Source organism: Pleurodeles waltl, chromosome 7 (assembly GCF_031143425.1).
Source record: "Pleurodeles waltl isolate 20211129_DDA chromosome 7, aPleWal1.hap1.20221129, whole genome shotgun sequence".
Classification (NCBI taxonomy): domain Eukaryota; kingdom Metazoa; phylum Chordata; class Amphibia; order Caudata; family Salamandridae; genus Pleurodeles; species Pleurodeles waltl.
The window spans coordinates 214864021-214887312 of record NC_090446.1 but is presented as its reverse complement, the minus strand read 5'-3'; the positions used below and the strand labels follow the sequence as shown (position 1 = coordinate 214887312).

At 42.9% G+C, this 23292-nt stretch overlaps 1 protein-coding gene across 1 annotated transcript in view; it reads left to right on the top strand.

The window, feature by feature from the left end:
* LOC138247235 (protein spire homolog 1-like) overlaps window positions 1-23292 on the top strand; it is a 275991-nt gene that overhangs the window by 243628 nt on the left and 9071 nt on the right. Inside the window, exon 14 of the mRNA XM_069201970.1 lies at window positions 15973-16000. Coding sequence (XP_069058071.1) covers window positions 15973-16000 — 28 coding nt within the window. The remainder of the gene's footprint in view (window positions 1-15972; window positions 16001-23292) is intronic.

Sequence of the window (23292 nt, the reverse complement as noted above, 5' to 3'; positions counted from 1 at the left end):
TGAATTTATACCAAAAGTGTGGCACATCTGACAACAAATACCAAAATTGCAGCACTTCTGACAGCAATCTTGATGGAATCCAAGTGGAAAACTGAAGGTGTTTGTAGTGAGATTACTGCAGTAAATTAGGGGATTAGGGAGCTTCATAACCAAGAAATCTCTCAATATGGCCACCAGAGAATGAAGAGCCCAAATGTAGCACACATGTGTCTCAAATATAGCCCAGTGGCAGGCGTGTGCAAACCACTTAATTTGTTTGGTATTTTTGCAGTTTTATATAACGCAGACTTGACCCGGAGGTATTGGAGTGCCTTACATGGACATCAGTTACATTACATTTCAGAAGAATACATTCCCTTTGGGCTTTATGAATGGGGAGATTAACTGATTCAGAATCACAGGATGCCGAGCTGACGCTGAAACTTGAACCTGGTCCCTCAGTTGCTAAGTCCGCTACATTCTCTCACTTAAGGGCAACATGTAATCAAGTGATCAACTGGATAAAAAACATCTAGATAGCAAAGAATTTAAAAGCGCTTTGTCGGTATTTGTGAAATCGGAAAATATGCCCTCATTTTAGTTTTTAGGGCACTAACCATAATTTTGGGGGGAATAAGACCCTCTAATATTTATAATTTCTCAGGTGTACCATGAATATACAATGTTAGCAAGCTAGCTGTTCATTAGAATACTGTGGGGAGGTAGATCTCAAGGGCATGGACTCCGATAATTGAGGGCAGGGAGGAGGGTGCAGAGGCAGCACAAAATGATCCTTGAAGGCAAAGGAAAGGAGGGGCAGGGGCAATACATCAAACAAGAAGTACAGGCAAGAGAGGCTGTGGCAATGTAACAGACCATTGAGGGCAGAAAGAAGAAGCAGTGGCAGTACAGCCATATATGCCAACTGACCCTATCTAGGCTGGAGACTCCTGATATTTTAAGACCAAAAGGGCTTTAACTTAGGTTTCCTGCCTAAGATCACCTATTTTTCAAAGTAAGTGGGGAAAATCGATTTTTTTCCCCAGGGTTTTTTATCTCAGAATCTCTCTCTCACGAAGTTCTAAATGTTGCCATGTATGGTACATTGGATCACTGAGGGCAGGAGGAATGGGGTAGGGACATGAACTCTGATAACAGAGGACAGGGACACCAGATTGACCCTAAAGGGCAGGTATCAGGGGTTGCAGCGGAACAATACACTACACAGGACAAACTCGACAGCAGTGCAGCACAGTGGACCGTGGAAATCAATTTGGAGGGAACAGGGCCATGCACATGGACAAAAGAGAGCAGATGGGAAGAGCTAAGGGCAGCAAGCTGACCATATCAGACAGACTAGAGGGACAGTGCAGCATAACAGACCATGTACCACAGGATGGAGGGAGGGAGCAAGACCAAGCAGGAGGAAAGAGATAGGAGCCTGCACATGGAAAACAGAGGGCAAGGGGGCAGGGCTGGAGCAGAAAGCTCACCATGGAGACCAGGCGGGTTAGGCACTGGAAGCACAACACACCATGGAGGGAAACACTGAGTCTATAACGGCATACACACAGACTACGGAGGGAAGGTGGGTGAGGGATCAGGGTCAGCAAGCTGACCACACAGGTGGAAGGGGCTGTGGCAGCACAGAAAGCCATGCATGGCAAGCAGGAGGGTTAGTGACAGCACACCGGTGCTAGGGTGCAAGAGGAAAGGGGTAGGGGCCTGCACAAAGGACCATGGAGGACAGAAATTATGGATAGAAGCCTGCCATGGGCCAGAGAGGGCAGGGAACGAGCTTAACAGACCACATGGAGTAGGCAAGAGGGAGCAGGTAAAGCACAACTGAGCGTATGGGGAAGAAGGAAGTGGCAGCAAAATGGACCACAGGGGACGGAGGGGTAGGGGCATGGAACTCAGACAGGCAGGAGGGAGGTGGCAGGGACAGGCGGCAGTCATCTGACCATGCTAGGTAGAAGGGAGGAGCAGTGGCAGCTTAACAGAAAATTGAGTAGATAGGAAGGGCAATGGCAAGTGCATAGAACATGGTGAGCAAAAAAGGAGGGAGCAGGGACAAGCACACATACATTGGAGAGCAGGGGAATGCAGGGTATGGGGCAGTAGGCAAAGCACAGAAGCTAAGCAAGAGGGCAAATGTTGGGGCAGATAATTGGGTGGCAGAGGACAAGATGAATGGCAGGGACATCAAGCTAAATGGAGGGCAGTGGCAGCACATCGGACCATGCAGGGCAGGAGTGAGAAGGTTTGTGCATGGACTTCGGCAACAGAGGGTAGGAAGGATTTGGAGCAAGCTTAACTGTTCCGGGCCAACAGGAATGGCAGTGACAGAGCAATGGCAACATAAGCTGTAATGAGGGAGCAGGGGCATAGACTTAGACAGTGGATAGCAACGAGGGGAGCAGAAGCAGCAAACGTTGGTAGGGGGGCAGCGCAATGCCAGGCCCTGGGTCCACCAGTGACATCATTGATAATATCACTATAACATTTTCAGTAAAATTATTGATGAGAAAACTGTGCATGGCAAGGGCGCGAGTTAGTTACCTTAGGGCACGTGTTAGTTACTTGAAATAACTCCAGTAGTTGAATTTCTATGGTTTTGTGCTTGTAAAATGTGAACCTAACCATAACGTCCCTGTAACATTTGTTTTATATCTATATTTATATTTCACAAAGAAATGCCCGAAATATCGAGGCTCAAAGCGGCGGTCTTGACATAGGATCGGGAATCCCATTGATATACATCCATTATTTCCTTATCCAATATAAAGGAAAAGTCAAGACACCATCGGATAGTTGCAAAAATATATTGGCAATAACACAAACAGACTTCCTCCCAACGCGTTTCAGCCGTAGCCTTGTTCACGGATGGGGGAGTGCTCAATATAACATGTATGAATACATACATGCATAAACATAAAAGAAGGACTCAATCCACAATACATACATAACAACTTGAAACGGTGGGAGCCATCTTGTAAGGGTTCATGGAGCACAATAAATTCATCTAAGTGCTTGAAATCAATCAATTAAATAATCCTTTAGGAATATATAATTCATTCCAAACACCATATAAATTCATAATCCAAAACCAATTAGAATCAAATACTTCAATATTCAATATTACTAGTAATTAACTGGATCCGAATATAATCATAATCAATTTATCAGTCAAACACTATCATTATTTTGATATTTCCCACTGAAAATGTATATTTTGAGTCCATCAACCCCCAAAACAGACACATAAAATGCCTTACATATACAAAAAAACATCGAAGAAGCTCGATTGGCATGTCAAAAATTATCAGAAAGAATTTACAGAAACAGCTATTTATCTCCCAAGATGTGTGTTCATCTCTTCACTTAAGTTTAAACCTTTTGGGGAGGGAGCCCTAAAATTAAAAATATACTTAGACAGAAAATGTTACGCATTTTGGACTCTGTCACCTCCCCGAGAATTTAATTTAATTTAATCACACATCAAATAACTAAGTAACCTTTCATCCCCTTGATGCATCTCATGAAAATGTCGGGCCACAGGATAACTGTGATCAAAACTGCGAATAGCTTTTACATGTTCCAACATTCTCTTTTTCGCCTTGTGTATCGTACTTCCCACATATATTTTATCACATGGGCATCTCAAACAATATACACAAAAATCTGTATTGCAGGTGAAGAATCCCTTGATCTCGTAATCTTTGTCCATTACCCAATCTTACATTTTTGCAATCATTACTATATTTACATGCTTTACATTGATGGCAGCAGTAAAAACCAGTGACTGGAGATCTCACATTATCAGAATTATTACAGCTCACCACCATATTCTGACTGAGATTATCCCGTAATGATCTACCCCTACGGTATGTTAACGCAGGGGCATTACACACGAGTTCTTCTAGATCTGGATCAGTCTGTAGAATATGCCAGCTTTTGGTAAGTGCCTTTCTTAGATTATATGCTTGATTAGAATAGGTCGTAACAAACCTAATTTTCTGGTCAGTTATAGTATGATGTTGTGCTCGATATAGTATCTCTGATCTCGAACATCCCTCTACTTTCTTTAAAGCCTGCATGATGACACTATTGCTGTAGCCTCTTTCTTTAAATCTTGCACACATGATCATACATTCCTGCTGATATTTCTCATTAGTACTGCAAATTTGTCTCGCTCTCAGTAACTCTCCATATGGAATGCTTTGAATCAAATTAGGTGGGTGCGCACTCATAGCATTTAATAAGCTGTTTCCTGCTGTTGCCTTCCTATATAATCTTGTGTGCACCATACAATTTTCTACATTCACCTCTACATCTAAAAACTGAATAGATGTACTGCTATGCTGCTCACTTAGTTTCAGGTTGTACTTGTTATCATTCAAAACCGCCACAAAGTTCAGTGCAGATTCTACATCACCTTGCCAGATGATAAAAATATCATCTATATACCGGCACCATAACATAACTTTGTCTTCATAGTCTGATATATCAGATGACACCTGTTTCCCCCCCACCAGCCCATAAAGAGATTTGAGTAACTGGGAGCAAAACATGTACACATAGCAGTCCCTTGAATTTGCTTGTATATTTGGTCATCAAATAAAAAGAAATTATTCGTAAGGCAATACCAGATCATATCACAGATCATTTCAGTGTGCGTTAAATACGATATAGATCTTGCTCTCAAGTAGTGTCTGACCACTGTAAGTCCCAATTCATGTTGAAAGCATGTATATAAACTGGTAACAACCAATGTCAGAAACAGAAAGTCATCCTCCCATCCTAGGCCATCCAACATCTTTAAAAATTGTGTAGTATCCTTCACATAAAAAGGTAGACTTTCCACAAAAGGCCTAAGGAAAAAATCTATATACCTTGAAGTATTCTCAAGTAATGATACCATTGCTGACACGATCGGTCTACCAGGAGGATTTTGTTTGTTTTTATGTAACTTATGTAAAAGGTAAAGGACCGGAGTTTTCGGTTCATCACATTTAAGAAATTGGTATTCATCCCATTCCAGTAAACCCTTATCTCTCCAATCAGCCAGTAACCTATGATACTGTATAATAAACATTTTGAGCTCCAACTGATTGGCATGAGTATAGCAGTTAGAATCACTCAGCTGACATTCTCCTTCACGTAAATACTGACGCTTATTCAGGATAACTACATTGCCTCCATATCAGATTCACGAATAACAATGCTTGAGTCTCTTTAAACTGTCCAGAGCCAATTTCTGCGAGATGGAAAGATTATCATACTTTATATTCTTAGAACCATATCCCATTTTCTTGAATTGATTTATCATATCTTTTTCAAATACTTGAATAGCTTCACTCTGAACAGCTGGCAAAAAGATAGATTTAGGCTTAAATGGACTGGGACATGAAATATCTGTTTCTATAACCAAATTATCTAAATTTACAAGTGGATCATCATGCGCATTTGTATCATCATTCAACACGGATAGAGTGTGTAACAGATCAATAACTGAAATGCATAATTTACTGGTGTTATCTATTTTTGTCAAAACAGTTTCACCTGTCACTTTGGTTTTTATACAATTTTTTCTGTTTTAGTTTCCTTACAAAATGAAAAAGAACTATCCAAGTCTGAACATAATCAAAATTATTAGTAAGACAGAAGGATAAACCTAGGGCTAGAAGACTTTCCTCCTCTTTAGTCAATACTTTGTTGGACAGATTCACCACAGTCATTGTGGTGCTTTGCGTGCTCTCATTGTCATTCCTGTTGTTATAGGACCTTCTTTTCCTTCTTCGTACCTTCACTGCACAGTTCCTTTCCTCTGCTTCTCTGTCCTCATCCCCTGCCCCTGGGTTGAACAAAATCTTTCTCTGTTCTGTCCTTCCTTGATTTAAAAGGCGGAACTGTTTCAAAAACTTCGATCTACTAGCACTCGTATCCACATCCAAATTCTTCCCTGAGGGGATGTCCGATGCATCAGAAAGATTACCATCAGATACATCACTTTCTTCTGGCAATCTCAAACTTATGCCAGACACTCCATTGTCAATTGGAGGTACAGGTTCCTTATAATCCTCTGTATACATGTAATCATATTTGTGATGAAAAGTTAAAATCCTCCCTGACTGGTAATCCTTAAAATCCTGAATACATTTTCTCTGTTTCTTTACAGTAATTTCCTCTTCAAATTTGGAAAGTTTTTTATCCAAATACCCCTTCACTTCATCAAAGGCACTCTGTGAAACTAATGTCAGAATCAACTTGGTGGTTTTATCAATCTCTTCCAAGATTTTCTCTCGATCCTTGGAAGCATATTTTATCAAGATCTTCATCATATTAAGGGAACTAACTTTGGAATTTTCAGCCCATTCATCCAACAATTCCGGATCCGGGTCTGCATATAATGGAATTGTATAAATACGTAAGCCCCTAGGGACACGTTCAACCTCTAATATATTGCTGAAGAGATTCGATCTCCCACCACTTGGAAAGTTCTTTTCTCATCAGTTTTTCCAATTTATCATACATTAGTTGAACTTGTAAACCAGAGCCTGCAGTAGATCCCCCTTGTTGTACATCTCCCTCACGAGCATACTGGGTGAAGAAGAGTTTACTGGATTTTTCTTTCCTACGAGCTTCTAATGAGGAAGCCATTTCTGTAAAGCCTCCCAAATCCTTAATATTGCAACTCTCCGAGTGTGGGCACAATTAGAAAAATACCATGATCATACAGCCCACACCACACATTATCCATCACCAATTTAATAATTATGGAAGGATAAGATAAGATGATCTTCTCTTTCAACTCACAATGCCAGGTCTGTTGCAACTATCTCACATTGTTAATATATCAAAAGAGAATCGAAATTCATTGTACAAATTTTATATATATATATATATATATATATTATAGCCTTAGAACCCGCCGTAGCGGGCTCTACCGGCTATTAAAGGCCCGCTCCCGCGTTAAATGCCCGAGCCGAAGGCGAGGGCATTTAACAAGGGAAAGGGCCTTTAATAGCCGGTAGAGCCCGCTACGGCGGGTTCTAAGGCTATTAGAACATTCTGCCACTCAGGGCAGAATGTTCTATTAAAAAAAAAAATGTTCACGGAGCCCGAGGGGATTAAAATCCCCTCGGGCTCCGTGAGGCTTTGTTCACAGCTGTTGCTGTGAACAAAGCGAACATTGGAATGTTGGCGCTGCGGGCTTTTACCGGCCAGTAAAAGCCCACAGCACTCCATTGTTTTCAATGGAGCTAGCAACATTCCAATGTTCTAAATATATATATATCGCACTGTGGCATTTGCCAGTGTGTGGAAATGGTAAGAATCTTGTTACGCTAGGAAATTGACCTTTTTGGTTTGCCAGGCAAATCTTCACAAAACGTGCCAAAAATAAGAATATCCACCTCAACTTCTGCCTTGAAAGTTTTTCGATCTGTCAAGCAGGGGTGAGAAAAAAATGGTTGGGGGTTGTCCCAAAGCCCAATTTCCCTAGGGGAGTTTAGACACTGGTATAGTCAAAATTGTAATGTTGTGGCTGCCATTACCAGATGTTGGAACTTGATCCATGTATCCTGAAAAAAGAAGAAATAATAAAGTATAAGGGATCAGTGTAGGGATACTCTGACCAACTCTGAGGCTTTTGAGTGGGAACCCTGACTAAGTCTTGTGGCCAGCTCACACTGCGCATGATCATAGGCCCTGCACGGAAGTAAGTTGGCTGCATGTGGGTTTGGATGCAGGCGCTGGCTATGGGCCTTACCCTGCAGCCAACCACCCGACTATGCACAGCAGTGTGTTGGTATAGTTGTGTATGGTAATAAAATCTTATTTTCCGATTATTTAAAAAAAGGTTAAAATGTTATAGTTAGGTGAAAATGTCAGTTTAAGTGTAACTTTATCTCAATACAATCACTGAATTTCACCAGTTCTAGTAATATGAATTAACTATGACATGCACACTCACCATGCGGTACTTATGACCTCACATATTACATCACGTATGACCTGTTCTATGATATCATTGATTACTTCACGGATGACATCAGAAGTGACCTCATTTATGGCGGCACTGCGAATGTCATGTTTTTTTTGTTTATTTGAATGTTGTTTAAAGTAACATTTTCACCTACCTATATCAGCACTTTTACTTTTGATAGGGGTGTGTGTGTGTGTGTGTGTATATATATATATATATATATATATATATATAAATATATATATATATATATATATGACACTGCACTCCTGGGGGCTTCGATTTCCAAATCAATTTATTGACCTCAGCATTACTCCAATGCGTTTCAACCTTTGCCGGTCTTGATCACGGTGGCTGAGTCTATTTTGAATGCGATATCCGATGTCATGCCTTTTATACCCACACAGGCATTCTGGTCTTGGTAGTTCATAACATACTTTCACATTAAGGTGACAGTTTATCCACTCTACTACGTCATAGTCTGCAAAGTTCTTAACTATAGTTGTTATTTAGAGGAGTATGCACATTCATGTTGCTGGCACAGTGCTTTTACTTTCATATTTATGCGCCTAAACTCCCCATGTCTCTCGTGAATGTATATTATGAACTACCAAGACCAGAATGCATGTGTGGGTATAAAAGGCATGACATCGGATATCGCATTCAAAATAGACTCAGCCACAGACCGGCAAAGGTTGAAAAGCGTTGGTGTAATGCTGAGGTCAATAAATTGATTTGGAAATCGAAGCCCCCAGGAGTGCAGTGTCTCTTTGGTTTGCTGTTAAATTGGGAGTACTGGTCATATTCCTTCACTGCACCAGAAGCAAGAGCGCGCCGTTTTGATGACCACTTTGTTTTTGATATATATATATAATAATGTAATCTAGAGTGATGAGCAGCTCAAGAGTACTTAAAGAAATTTATATTTTGGAGGTGCTCCTGAAGGCATTAGACGTGATGATGTGGCTTGGATGAATAGTAGAAAGGAAAATTAAGACAAAATAGTCTGTCATCACACTTTTATGAGCGTCTGGGGCAAAGGCGGTGAGAAGGCATTGAATTTTTTTTTTTAAACCCTAGAAACTGGAAATCTAAGTGCAAATGTTTGTGACATGATGTAGAACAGGGACTCATTCTTGGCAAATTACTTCACCAACTTCCTACTGTGTTCATTAGGAGTACCTCAAATGCCTTCATATAGTTTTTTGCCTGAGCCACAATCTTTTTTTTTTTTTTTTTCTTTTAGCTTTGTAGTTGGTGATTAAATTCTAGGCAGCCCGCACCAGGCCAACAGATTTGCCATTTTCCTTCTCTTTGTGGTGCATAGATACTCATGCACCTGCTCTCCTCGCTGCCTGGTTGCTCTGCCAACTCTGCTGTGAGCACAGTGCAGGCTGTTCCAGTCACCCTTCTTTCTTTTGGCACCTGTTGCCCCTGTGTGCTGCTGCAAGTCTATGCCCCCGCCACCTTCCTGACATTTTTTCCTGCATTTTTTTTTCCCCCGCCTGCCTCCCACCCCAAGACCTACTTGATGGCGGTCCGTGTGCAACCGCACCCCGACTCGCAGAAGGTGCACCAAAGGCAAGTCCATTTGCTCCCGTCCATGCCTGGACTGCGCCCAATACCAGGAACCCTGGCTGTCGCACTATCCGCCGATGCTATGGTGCCATGCTCTGGGACCTGGCCTCCAGGAACCTAGACAACTACTGCCACACCTGCCCTCAGTACCACTTCACCTGCTACAAAGATACCTCCACCAGCCCCCCACCACCGCCCTCCACCACCACCTTGCAAGCCCAAGAAACAACTCCACTGCATACTGCTCAACACAGAATCACTCTGAAAACATGCCACAGAAATATGGGACACCATAGCCACCCTTAGCCCGGATCTGATGTTCCTTGTCGATACCAAGCTCACACCCGCTTCTGCCCCTGTTATCACCTGCGCCACCCTGCAAGGCTACAAGCTGATCCACAAAGACTGCCACAACAAGCATGGAGGAGGTATCTCCATCACCCATAAGGACAGCCTCCTTTGTACCACTCTCGATGAAGACGTCTCACCTCATGGAACTCCTTAACTTCCTTATCCGAATCGACACTAGAACAACTATCAGGGAAACCCTCACGTACAAACCCCTGGAGCCCCCCCACGCCTTCTGCAAGGCCATCTCCGACTTCATCCCCCACCTGCCATCTACTCGACAGACTACATGTTTTTAGGAGATCTCAGTTTCCACCTTGAGACCCCAATGCCCCCACAACTCCACCAACCTCCTGGACAACCCAAGCAACATGAGACTCAAATAATTAGTCACCAGCCTCACACACACTGCGGGACACATGCTGGACCCCATCTTTACAGGCAGTGATCAAATTAAGTTCTACCACACAACGGAGCTCACTTGGACTGACTACCACTTGGTCCAGAACCAGCAGACCAGAGCCTTTCCCCACAGGCCACCTGGGCCAGAAGGAAATCACTAGCATCCTCGCTCCCATCCTTAAAACCTCTGTCAGGACTGCCACCATCCATGAAGCATGGAAGCCAGCAGAGGTCAAGCCGCTTTTTAAACTGTCCGCTGACTCCAGCCAACTCAAAATGACTGCCCTATTTCACTGCTCCCCTTCCCAGCTAAGGTCCTGGAAGAAGCAAAAACCCAACAGCTCTCTGAACACCTGGAAAGACACAATCTACTGAACACCTCCCAATGTGGCTTGTGCACCAACTACAGAACGAGATCGCCCTTATTGCTGCAATGGACGACATCAGGTCCCTCTTCGACCACAGAGAGAAAGCAGCCCTGATCCTCCTTGACCTCTGCTGTGTTCTACGCCATCTCCACCTCCACACTCACCTCCAGACTCCACCACATCTGGATCCAATGCAACACCCTCAAATGGATCTACACTTTTCTCACAGGACGCACCCAGAGAGTCCACCTCCCACCTTTTACTGTAGAACCAAAAAGCACCATATACACTGTCCCCCAGGGATCCTCGCTCAGCCCCACCCTTTTCAACATCTATGTGACACTGTTGACAGAGATTGTTCCTTCCCAGTGACTCAACATAATCTTATATGCCGGTGACACTCAACTCATACTCTCCCTCTCCGAAGACCACGCCACCCCTACAGACAATTTCAGCAATGCCATGACTGATCTCGCCGAATGGATGAAATCTGACTGCTTGAAACTGAACAGAGGTGTTCATCTTCAGAAACAACACCTCCCCCGGGAAGACTCCTGGTGGCTCTCCACACTCCGACAACCGTCAACCCCTACTGACCACAGCCACAATCTTTGCATCATCATAGACAGCAAACTCACCTTCAGACAACATATAAATGCAGTGGCCTCCTCCAGCTTCTCCAATCTCCGCATACTACGGAAGATCTTCAGATGGATCTCCATGGAAACCAGAAAGACAGTAACGCAAGCAATCATTGCTAGCAGACTAGACTACAGGAACGCCCTTTACATTGGACTCTGTCCAGCTCCTCCACTGCCTCCAGACTATCCAGAACGCAACAGTGAGACTCGTCCTGGATCTCCCCAGGCAGACCTGCATCATCTCGAATCTCAGAGGTCTCCATTGGAAGCGCATGCACAAGAGATGCAAGTTCAAGGTTCTCACCCTCACATACAAAGCCCTCCACATCGGACCCAGTCTCATCATCTGCATAGTCTCCTTCCACTGGCCCACCAGGGAACTTTGTTCCACAGCCCTCGCTCAAGTACAGAGAGTTTGACGCAGCAGAGGGCATGCCTTTTCCTACCGTGCCCACAAGATCTGGTACGACCTCCACCTGCGTAGCACGCACACCCTACTCAACTTCAGGAGGAAGCTCAAGATATAGCTCTTTGATGAGTAGCTACCAGGACGCAGAGACAACCCACAGAGCTTGGATACATCCTGAGGTAGGAAGTTGCGGTTTGCAAATTTTATGTTTGATTGATACTCAAAAATCCTATCACCAATAATTAAATTGAACTCAAACTTTCTATTCAAATTAAATATTTATTCTGATGCTTTTGAGCAGAACATTGCACATAATACAAAAACATAAAACACTAAAAATTTAAAGCGAAAACCATAATTATAAATATTAAGAACAATCTATAGGACACATATCTTACCAGTTCATACTTAAGAACGCAATGCAGGTTTTACTAATCTTTCCGTATTTTAACAGCAGCCTGAATAAATGATACAATCAATGCAGCAGTAATTGATGAGGAGCACATTTGTAAGAGATGGTGGCACTGTCTCAGTTAAGCCGCAAAAAAAGGATTGGTAATCGTACCTCTTTCTCTGGCCTGTTTGCAAAATAAAAAAGTGCAATGTGGTTTGGATCGTACTTGCAACGACATGGTATAGACGTTTTATACGTGTGGCCACCGCCCTGGGTAGATACCAAGTAATGGTCCAGAGTTAATCTGAAACAGGTCGGATAAAACATTGCTTGAGTGTTTCACACAGTTTAAAATAAGGTTAAAATAAACATGGGGTTAAAATAATAGCATGTGTCATAACTGAATGACTAGACTCCTTCATCCAATGAGTCCTCTGCACGTGTTACTCAAATGCTTTGCTTTTCTTTTTTTAAATAAAAGGTCTCGATTTATTTAATCAATATGGACTGTTAAATTCTTGCATCCTTATATTACAGAAAGCGCTCTTTAAAATCTAGCCACGAAAATGTGAAGTCCTTGCGTAACAATATTCAAAATAGACAGTTATTTATGATTATTAGAGTTAAACTCGCCTCTGTCACCCGTGTTTCATTAGAATTAACGCACCTCTGCTTTCACCCATGTTGAAATTCATAAAATCATCGGTATAATCTTCTTCATATGGTACCCCCGACTCCTTGAGGTGTCAAAAAGAACACTTATTTGGGACTGCCAGCATCCTCCCTATAAAGTCATATTTTTTTTTCAGTCTCTGAATTTCGCAAAAGTAAGAAAAAAACCCATACCTCTGCTCTGCAGCACACCTTTGATATACATTTGCACGTATTCAATATACTGCATCTGGGGCAAAAAACTGTTTGTCGCTCTAATGCAGTGGTTACCAACCTTTTGACTCCTGAGGACCCCCCCAATGAATCATTACTGGAAGCTGGGGACCTCCAGCAATTTGTACGATTTAATTTTCAAACATTAAAACCGTAATTTGCAAAAAATATAACAAGTACACACCAAACAAATACTAAAATTACTAAAGATAAAATTATTTTATATTGAAAAAATATGCAAAAATCAAAACATTTTATTGGGAAGGTTGGCGCTGCATCTCGGCAACTACCTTTTTAATGTTTGGTTTTATTTAGGAAAGGTGAATCCTCCGGTCAGATTCTACAGAGTGATTTCTGTTTTTATTTTTTAGGTATGCCAGATCTGAGAAAGCATTTTACATAAATAAGTGACAGGGAAAGGAAGTAAACCATAAGGGCCTCTCATCTCTCCCTAGCCTCTCTGTCACATGTACTTCATGTGTTTTATAGCACCTCTCATACCACTGTAGGGTGTCAGGGCACTTTACAGGGGACTACAAGGTGTAGGATTCACATGTCATCCACACTGGTAGGCATTTTCTAAGAGTGCTTGGTCCGGAGAAGCACAAACTTAGGAGTCAGAACACAGTGATTAGCGATGACATTAGCACAGTGCTTAATTTGTAAATAAAAACGTGCTGGTGCCCAAAGCCCTCCTCTTAAACATGCGGCTGCTGCAATTAAATGTGGGTACACAGAATACTGAGGCAGCATAATCCTGAAGCCATCTCGGGACACTTCAATCCATATAAAGCCACTCCCTGCCGCTTCTGCTCATTCTAGCAGCTTTCTACTTTCTCCCTTTGTGACGCATTTTCGTTTTTCCCTTCCTCTGTTTTTCCCATATGTGTCTTTTGCTTGCAGCAAAGGCTTGAGGCAGAAGAATGAGCCCCAGCCCTCAAAAATAAGTGCTGGGGCTCAGCCCCGAAACAACAAGCACAAATTAAGCACTACGTTAGCAATAATAATGTATTTCTACACAAGCAAACCTTTTTTAGCAGCATAAGGAAAATAAAAGACTAGGAAAAAACCAACTTTCTAATTTGTGCCATGCGGTTTGCATGCAGCCCTTTAATGGCAGTTCACAGCTCACTGTGCTAGATTACGATTATGAACTGCATAGTAACAAAATAATCTCTGTGACAAAAGCAGTAACCCACTGTGCCATGCACATAAAATACTGTTCTTTGCATGATACATATTCTTTGCAGCAGGCATATTAACCATCTGCGCAACCTTTGAGTCAAAACTGCCACTGCACAAAACTCCCATCACTCTCCAGCAGATACATTAATCACTTGAGTTAGCTTGACACTTATTTTTACAGTACAAGGAGCTTTGCGTTGAAAACTGCTCAACAAAGGAAGTAATAAATATGAAAACACACATGCACGTGTTTGTCAGAGGCCCCAGCTGGAGAAGTGCCTTCCTTCCAGCCAAGGGCTGTGGACCCCCTGGGAATGTGTCACGGACCCCCTGGGAATGTGTCACGGACCCCTGGGGGTCCGCAGACCACAGGTTGGGAACCACTGTTCTAATGAACTGCTGATTTTCAACCTTAGTTGCGTTATCGCATGCTAAAAAGTTAAGGGTAATCCCCGGATAATTCGAAGTAACTGTACTCCGTCTAGTGCCTATAATGTAGATGTTCAATTTGGAGATTTTTGTGCCACATCTCAAAACCCACAATTTGGACATGTTAGTTGATGGCTCTAAATTTTTCATAAACAAATTGAGTCCAATAGTTTATGCAACACACCTGCAGTGCAGGCTAGCAATACTTCATTGTCTGCTGTACAGAAATTGGTGTTCTAAGAACTTTGGGGAAGTCGCCAACTTGCTGAAAAGGAAACTTTTGTAATTGATTTATATAGAGTGAATACAAAAAAACAGCTAGTACCAACCCTTGGCACGCGTCCTGATGTATGCAGAATGAGCCAGTGTGTTTCCTGTTTTGGCCCCAACATAGCAAAGCTGACCTTTCCTTATGCATCGCCTTCAGTAAATTAACCATTGGCCCCTCAGTCCCTTTATATGTTATCAGTCTCCACAACTTTAATCCGTCAATATTGTTGAAAGTGGAGCTGAGGTCCATAAATGCCAGGTAGACAGCAGACTTCTTTACGTTGACTTATTTACTTGCTATCAAATAGTGATTTAAACATTGTTCTACTATGGCAGCCCCATGTTTAACTAGAAGTGAATATCTGACAATAATCCACTCTTTACCGCCCAAACCTCTAATCTAAATAACAGGACTCTGCATAGAATCTTTACCTGATCATCCAGAAGGGAAATAGGATGACGGTAAGTACAATCATTCCTGACTCCCTTCTTAAATATTGAAACCAGAATTGCCTTTGACCTTGAACTGGGCAGACTATGTGTAATTGCTGCTCTAAACACATTTGAAAGCAGTGGGGCCTAGAGTTGAACATTTCTGTTAAACATATACACTGGGACCCTATTAGGATTTGGGGCCTTATTTCTTTTCTCCCTTTTTATTTCCAACTCTGAGATCTCTATTGGGTTTATTTTGATCTGTTCCCTTCACCCAGAAGGACTACTTCCCCCCCCCCCCCAACCAAATCAATCAACAGGTTTGATGAGTAAACACCTTAAAGTGGTTAACACAAGTTTCAGGGGGGATTGAGTTTTCCATATTTGGGCATGTGATCTTAAGCAAAGGAGGGAGCATGTATCACCTTTCTAAAAACTGTTGATCTCTAGTCTCACTTCCAGTCAGCGAGGTCTCCCATGCTTCATCCCTAATGACCGGCTTTCTTGTAGCCAACGTATGTCCCTGTGCCCACAACTTTGCTATTATGTCGGGATTATTTTCTTTTTTGCTGGGTTAGGTATTTCCCATGTTTGCCTGTTTTCTTTGCATTCCCATGTTTATGCTAGAGCCTCTGATATGTCTTGATTTGTTCTTTCAGCGTTGTCTGTCCTGACTGCTGCATAGAGGTAAGCCTGACTATATTGCTGTTTATGGAACTCTAGTTATCCAATGCTCTCTATATGCATAGACACTATTTTTGAACTTTCTAAAGAAACATTCAGCTGAAACCCATATCTGCTATGCTTTGAATGGTTCTGTAACTCCGAAGTAATTAAGGCATGTTCCGCATCATAGACTGTACCTATTGTTGAAGTGTGTATTCTTATTGCAAGAAACTGCAGTATTATGAGTTGTGGGGGTTAATCGTCACCATGTAATACTCTTACAATACCCCAAAGATGGTCCTTGCATTCACATTAATAATTCCGTAGCTCAGTCCTGGTAGAGTGGCAAAGAGCAGACTTTACTTAGAGGAACATGTATTAAGCATTTCAGAGTACCAACATGGACAATAAGAAATTCACACAGAAGGACATCCAAGTAGCCAGTTGGGGCACTAGGTGTCCCAGGAGCAACAGGGGTCAGGGCGAGGACCCTAATACACCTGCAGCCATTCTCCCTGTGAGGAACTATATAGCGTAAGCTACACTCCTGCGGTGCAGGACTTCCACGTGCCGGTTCGGGGACTACGTGTCCCAGGAGTGCCAGGGGTCAGGAGGAGGGATTTAATATACTTGCAGCAGTACTCCCTGTGTGGAAAAATATATAGCACAGACGGTACTCCCATGGCACAGGACTTCCTAGGAGTTGGTTCGGTTACATGTCGCAGAAGCACCAGGAGTCAGAAGAAGGACCCTAATACAACTGCAGCCATTCTCCCTGTGTGGCGCTATATATAGCAGACTGCACTCTCACGGTGTGGGACATCCAAGGAGCCTGTTCAGGGACTACATGTCCCAGGAGGGTCAGGAGGAGGACACTAATACATCTGCAGCCATTCTCCCTGTGTGGAACTATATAGCGTAGAAGGCACTCCTGCGGTGCAGGACTTCCAAGGGGCAGGTTCAGGGACTACGTGTCCCAGGAGCACCAGGGATCAGGAGGAGGACCCTGATATACCTTTAGTCGTTCTGTTTGTGCGGCGCTATATAGTGCTGATTGCTCTCCCACAGCTTTGGACATCCAAGGAGCTTGTTCGGGTTATATGTATTCCAGGAGCACCAGGGGTCAGGAGGAGGACCTCAATACACTTGCAGCTGTTCTTCCTGTGTGGTGCTGTATAGTGCAGACTGCACTCCTGTGGTGCGGACCGTGCCCAGGCAAAGCCTAGGTCCATCCTGCGCCCATCAGTGACCAACAGAGGCCAGGCCGCTGTCCCCCCACCCCCTTGGCTTTTAGGGCTGCATTTAGTATGGACTTAGCATCTACTCCCTGGTAAGGTTAGTTAACTTCTGGGTTGAAATCTCCCTCAGCTAATACATGTTTTGGCTTGCTTTTGCCACAATAGTGCCCCACAATTGTATAGGGGACCCGACTTTTGCTGGGATATCAAGTAATTTGGACAATATTAATCAAACTAAGATTGGCAAATGAAAAGACATCCCTGCTGAAGTGGGGAACCTTGCTACTCCTGGGCTTTCCATATTGTCAATCCTTTATTTATCTTCAGGGGCAAATAATGACTGCTACCCCCTGCCATCACTTCTCGCGACTCCACTATAGCGGGCCTTAATGTTACACCAAACTGAGCTATTGGAGTGTCCGGCCTGACTCGGCTCAGCTGGTCACCACCATGACTGTTACTGTTTAAATCCATCAACTGGCGGCCATGGCCGAGCCCAGTAATTTGACTGTGGTCTCCCAGCCCCAAAGTATAAAAGAGGCAGGAGAGCAAAACCTGTGACTGTTCGGACAGGGCCCAAGGAAAAGGGTTGTTTGGATCGTCCGCCCCCCCTGAGGGAAAAAGTCTCAGAGTTTATCTCTGGAAAGAGCAAATAATATTAATACTGTGGATTTTGTTCCCCAGCTGCAGTCACTGATTGAACCCGTGGCTGGCAAATGTTTGGTTACATGTTTGACTAAACTCTTCTTGATTGTGGCTAGTCTTAATAACCTAAGAACCTAATAGTTTGGTAAATCACAGCATAATGCTAACCCTAGGAATTCTGTTCCTGAAGGGTTTGGGTGAGCGGGCCAGGTGAGCTCAAAGCCTGTGAGGGAGTTGGAGCCATGTTCCAGAGGCACACAATGCCCTCTGCAAGGTGGTTCTGTAATGTCTCCCACCAACTCTTGACCCCTAAGTGAACCTGTGGTAATTTATAATCCCAGCCCTGTTTTATGTGCGTCCCTCTGAGCCATCTGCAAACCAGAAAGGAGCCAGTCATTTGACTGTTGTTTGGGTTTCCACCTGGAAGAGTAGGTACTTCCAAAAATGACAGCCCACTTTCCTCATATGTCTCTTTGAATCTACCACCTGCATCTGTACCCTATGTAGTGGCACTTACTGGGGTTCCTTTTTTAACACATGCCACCAGGGAAGACTATTTTACCTCAAGGAACAGAGTAGTTAATTGGCTGTCCCTGTTGGGCAGCAAAGGATACAGACTATAGCATAGATGTACTATGGTTAGGAGGGTTGGCTCGGTGGGATCTTCACCTAAAACTCATGGTGGGGATTGTGTTGTCAACTTTGACCACCCAGGGGTAGCCCCAACGGTCCTGAAATATTGCTAGTCTGAAGGCTCATACTTCCACGATTCAGGCCCTGCCCCTGTGTTATTTTTTATCGGTCGTCCATTGTCACAATTACCCTCTGGTCTAGGGTGAGTACAAAATGTTGTTACAACAGACCTGTGAGAGTCCTTGAGGTTAACAGATTTGTCCTAAAGGCATCTCATAGATTTGAGGCCCTGGGTGCCGAGGCAATAGATTGACTCTCTTACCCCTAAACTGAGATCAGTCGGAATGATGCACAACCAGGGTCTGGGTCCTTCAGGATGTTGACTGAGATCTCATCTTTGGGGGTTTCCTCACCTACGGTTCGGGTGGCATTGAATATGGGTCTTTATATTTCCCTATACAAAGATGTATGTTGCTGGCGGTTGCAATGCTGGCAGGATTGACTCAGGCAATATGTTTAGTGGAACTGAAGGGATTCTGGGCCAAAGTGTCATATCCACTCCAGATGAAACATCACCACTTCTTTTAGATGGAGTGTTGCCCATGAGTGAGCCCACTGGTCTAATCACTTATAAGAACTCCTTCATGAGTACAATAGGTACACTACTGCTAATAATTTCTTTTTAACTTAATTTCCTCAGCATGCCACGGCCTGCAGGCACAGGCTCCTAGCCTGCCTTGAAGCCAATCATACCACTGCCTTCATATTGCTGGCAGCATGAAAGCAGTGTTAAAATTGGACAGAGCACCCTTGTGTGGTGCTCTTTGACAGAGTGGGAGCCTCTTCCTGCTCTCTACAAGCCGACAGCATAGTGCCAGGTTGGAGACAGCTCAGTGCGCATGTGTGTTGGGTAGGCCAGAGGTGACTGGCCAAACATGCATGCTCACTGAGGGGGAGTGCTGTGCACGCCCCCTCTGTCCCTGTCATCGGCCGTGGCCCTGCCCCTGTTATAATAAAAACATAATAAACATGGTTTATTATGGTTTATTGTAAAAGTTTTGCTGCTGGAGGGTGGGGGTGGGGGGCAGTGCTCCTCTGCCATAGGGGAGGAGTTGCTGCTACTTTTAACCAGTTGGCGGCGAAGGGAGTCAGACAGTACTGACCCATAAAAAAGTTGATACATTTCTGAGACTGGATTTCTGGAATGTGGTAGGGGTAAATAACAAAAGATTTGACCAAGACTGGCTTTCTTACCTTAATTATTTTTCTATAATTTGTCCTCAAGAGACTTTGGAGTCTGATAGTTTTCTCTTTTTAGATGGTTACAAGTCCTTTTTTATTCCTGCCATACCTTCCTCAAAGGTTCATTATAAGAGGGGGTTGTTAACACTGGTCTCTTTCATTGGTCTGCAGGATAAGAATTTTGATCTCAACTTCTCCGAATGTCCAAGCTATTTTACTTTCCTCTTCTGTGGGTGGCAGTTTTATAGTGTTTAACTTTTGTAATGCGACTCTGGGCCCGAATGATTGTAATTCGCTTTTTGCTCTTCGGGCCCAGTTATTAGATATTGATTCTCATATTTATGGAGATAATGTTCTGCATTTAGAACATAGTCAAGCAGGAAGCTGTTTAAAAGACATTTTGGTGGAGTTTAATTTGGAATGTGTTATGACTGATGCATTCAAAAACATTGATGGTGGTTTTCCCTCTGCTTTTGATGGGCTGGGTATAAACACCACCCTAGTGTTTTTGTTTCTGTCTCTTTGCAGAACTTGCTTGGCCCTTTGGATATAAGTATTTCCAGTTTTAGCAATCACTACTGTATCTTTGTTTGCATCAGTGATTTGTCTGTGAAGGCCCCTGAACCAGCCATAACACATAAGCTGGATGGTAAAACAAGGGACCAGGGTAGAAGAATTAAGTGGACTAAAGTGATACCTGAGGTATTTTTTTGGATCTTGTGGTTTCCAATGGAAAGGACTGTGCTTTAGGGGACTTTTCGGATGATGCTGTCTTTTCGAGAGCCTCTCACGAGATTAAGGCAGATGTTAAGGTAAGGTTGTATCGACCTTCTACAAAGGCGCCTACAAAGAAACTTGTGTGGCTTAATAAGGACTGCTTCAATGCCCATAAATTGATCTTGTCTGCACTTAAAAACCCAGCCCAAAGATCAGGGTCCAATTTCACTTAAATGTGCTTTATACAAAAAAGTGTTAGGAGAAAAACAGAGTTTAGAGAGGAGGCCTGGTCTGACTTGGTGGAAGCAGAACAAAGGCTGATAGTGCCCGATTTTGGAAGATTCTTAACCGCCCATTGTTCAATAGTAGTGATGGTCATGCCATTTCCTCCCATATGTCTCCCAAGAAATGGATTGCACACTTTGAGAGTGTCTATGGTTGGGAGGATTATATGCCCTCGCAAGGCCCTCAGTGGCGGTGTTGCAGCAAGGTAATTTAACAGTGGGGGAGGACGTGTTTGCAATACTAGGCATGGCAAGCCACAAGACTCCTGGCCCTGATGGGATTCCGGCTGACCTGTTTAAATTGTCACCGAGTATTTGGGCCCCTATTTTGACATGATTATTTAATACATATGAGTTTTTTTTCCTAGTTTATGGTCTGAGTCCATTATCATCCCGGTATACAAAAAGGGGTCTCGAGACCTGCTTTGCTGTTACAGGCCCATTTATTTGATAGATTCAGTCATCAAAGTATTGGGACGGTGGGGCCAATATCGTGGGCCGAGAATGGGTCTGTTATATCAGATCTTCAGTATGGATTTCAGACGGGCTTGGGCACTTGTGACCAGTGTCTAATTTTTTATATGTTGATCAACAAGTATACTGTGGAAAAATCGGGTTCTCTGTTTATTGCATACATGGACTTGTCTTCTGCATGCTATAAGGTGAACAGTTTTAAATTGTGGCACATTTTGTTGGATATGGCCCTAGATCCAGCTATTATTTATTTTCTTAGTGAGCTACATAGAGATAAGAAGGTTTTCTTTCAGTATAATAAAATGGGTCCTTTACAAGCCCTTTTTTTTAATTATAGAGTGGTGTTAGGCAGCGGTGTATAATGTCTCCTTTTTTTTTTTTTTTACCTTGTACATGAGCAATGTAGGGGCTAGGTTACTTGGTAAGCAGATGGATTGCCCTTAATTAGGTTCCCACCAGATTCCTGCATAGCTGTATGCATATGATACTGTTTTGTTGGCCAGAACCCCATTGGATCCTTGCTGGATGGATTTGTGAGTTATATGAATCAGTTAGATTTTTCCACCAATTATATTGAATCGCAGGTAAGCTTGCTGAACCATACTGTGGCCACGTATAAGACCAAGTTAAAACCTTTCCATGTACCGGGCCAAAGTCTGTCTAGGGTGTAGGTGTACACCTATCTAGGTGTGGATTTTGTATGACTGGGATACTTGGGCCTGCTACTTAAAGCTAAGAGATTAGCTCTTTCAAAACCTTTAGCAGCACTCTTTTTTTTTGTTTTGTTTTTTAGTTTCTCTCCTGGAATTGGCAATAAACCATTAAATGCCCGGATTAAGATTTATCAGGTTAAATCTGTCCCAGTAGCTACTTACTGCAGATATGTATCAGGTTATATCAATTTGAGGGAACTTCATGTGGTTGAAAATGGCTTTTGTAGGCACCTACTAGCGGTACTGATTTCTAGCCCAGCTTTTATGGTTCATGAGGAGCTTGGGTTGCCCTATCTTTTGGATTTTATTGCACACCACCCCTTGATTAGATGGCCTAACATTTAGGTATGACCGGAAAACCATCTGTGCAGAGAAATAAATAAGTACTGGGTGAAGCTCGATGGGTGGAGGTCAATCAAATGTTGACATACATTAGGGATACCTCTGCCAGGTTAGGCAGGCCTTCTCTGCTTGACTCACCCTCTTCCATTCTAAAGCTGACATTGGCTAGACGTGGGACTCTTTCCAACAGTGGAGGTTATCTAGGAGGGAAGTTTTTGAGCTGGAAAAACCCACAGTTCATGGACATGCACTAATTAAAAGAGGTCCTGCCATTCAGCCTTACGTGCTCACCACTATTCATGCTCATCATAGATTTCTCTTAACTAGATTCAGGTTCGGCAAGTGCCACATGTTGGTAGCCTTTCCCAAAACTGGTGTCTGGTGCATAAAGCTATGTTCCTGCCCTTGTGACAGCTTTTCCCCCCGGTACTTAATGCACTTTGTTTTTTGTGTGGTTTTTATGAGATCCACGTAGACACTTTTTAATTCCATAACTGAAAACAAGTAAAGCCTGCCTTAATGTAACTACAGGTACTCCTGGATGTCAATTTCGCAAATGTTATAACTTGCTTTCTTATCTCTCTATGAGGTTAAGAGAGTTGTTTGATGTGGGGAGTGATTTTACTTAAATGATTCTAGCCACCTTTGGAAAGTAGTTGATTTTGGATGTGTATTTATTAAGGTTTTTCTTTAGATGTTGCATGATTTTTATTGATGTAAGCTGCTCTCCAATATAGTATTTGGAATGGTATGTGAACTTTTTTATGTTTCCATTGATATACACAGTTCACGTTCAATGTATCTGGAATGTTTTTATTCTTTGTGTGAATGTACTTTTATGGTCTTATTGGACCAAGTAAAGTTACTTTGACTTGACACAACTCAAAAGGAATCCAACACCAATTTTTAAAAATATAGCTTATTTTTACCTTAATTTCGACACCAAAACAAACAGAACAGAATTGCATCAGTACAAATGCAGTTAAAGATTTTGGAAGCAAAATTAAATCACAGCAAAAATGGCA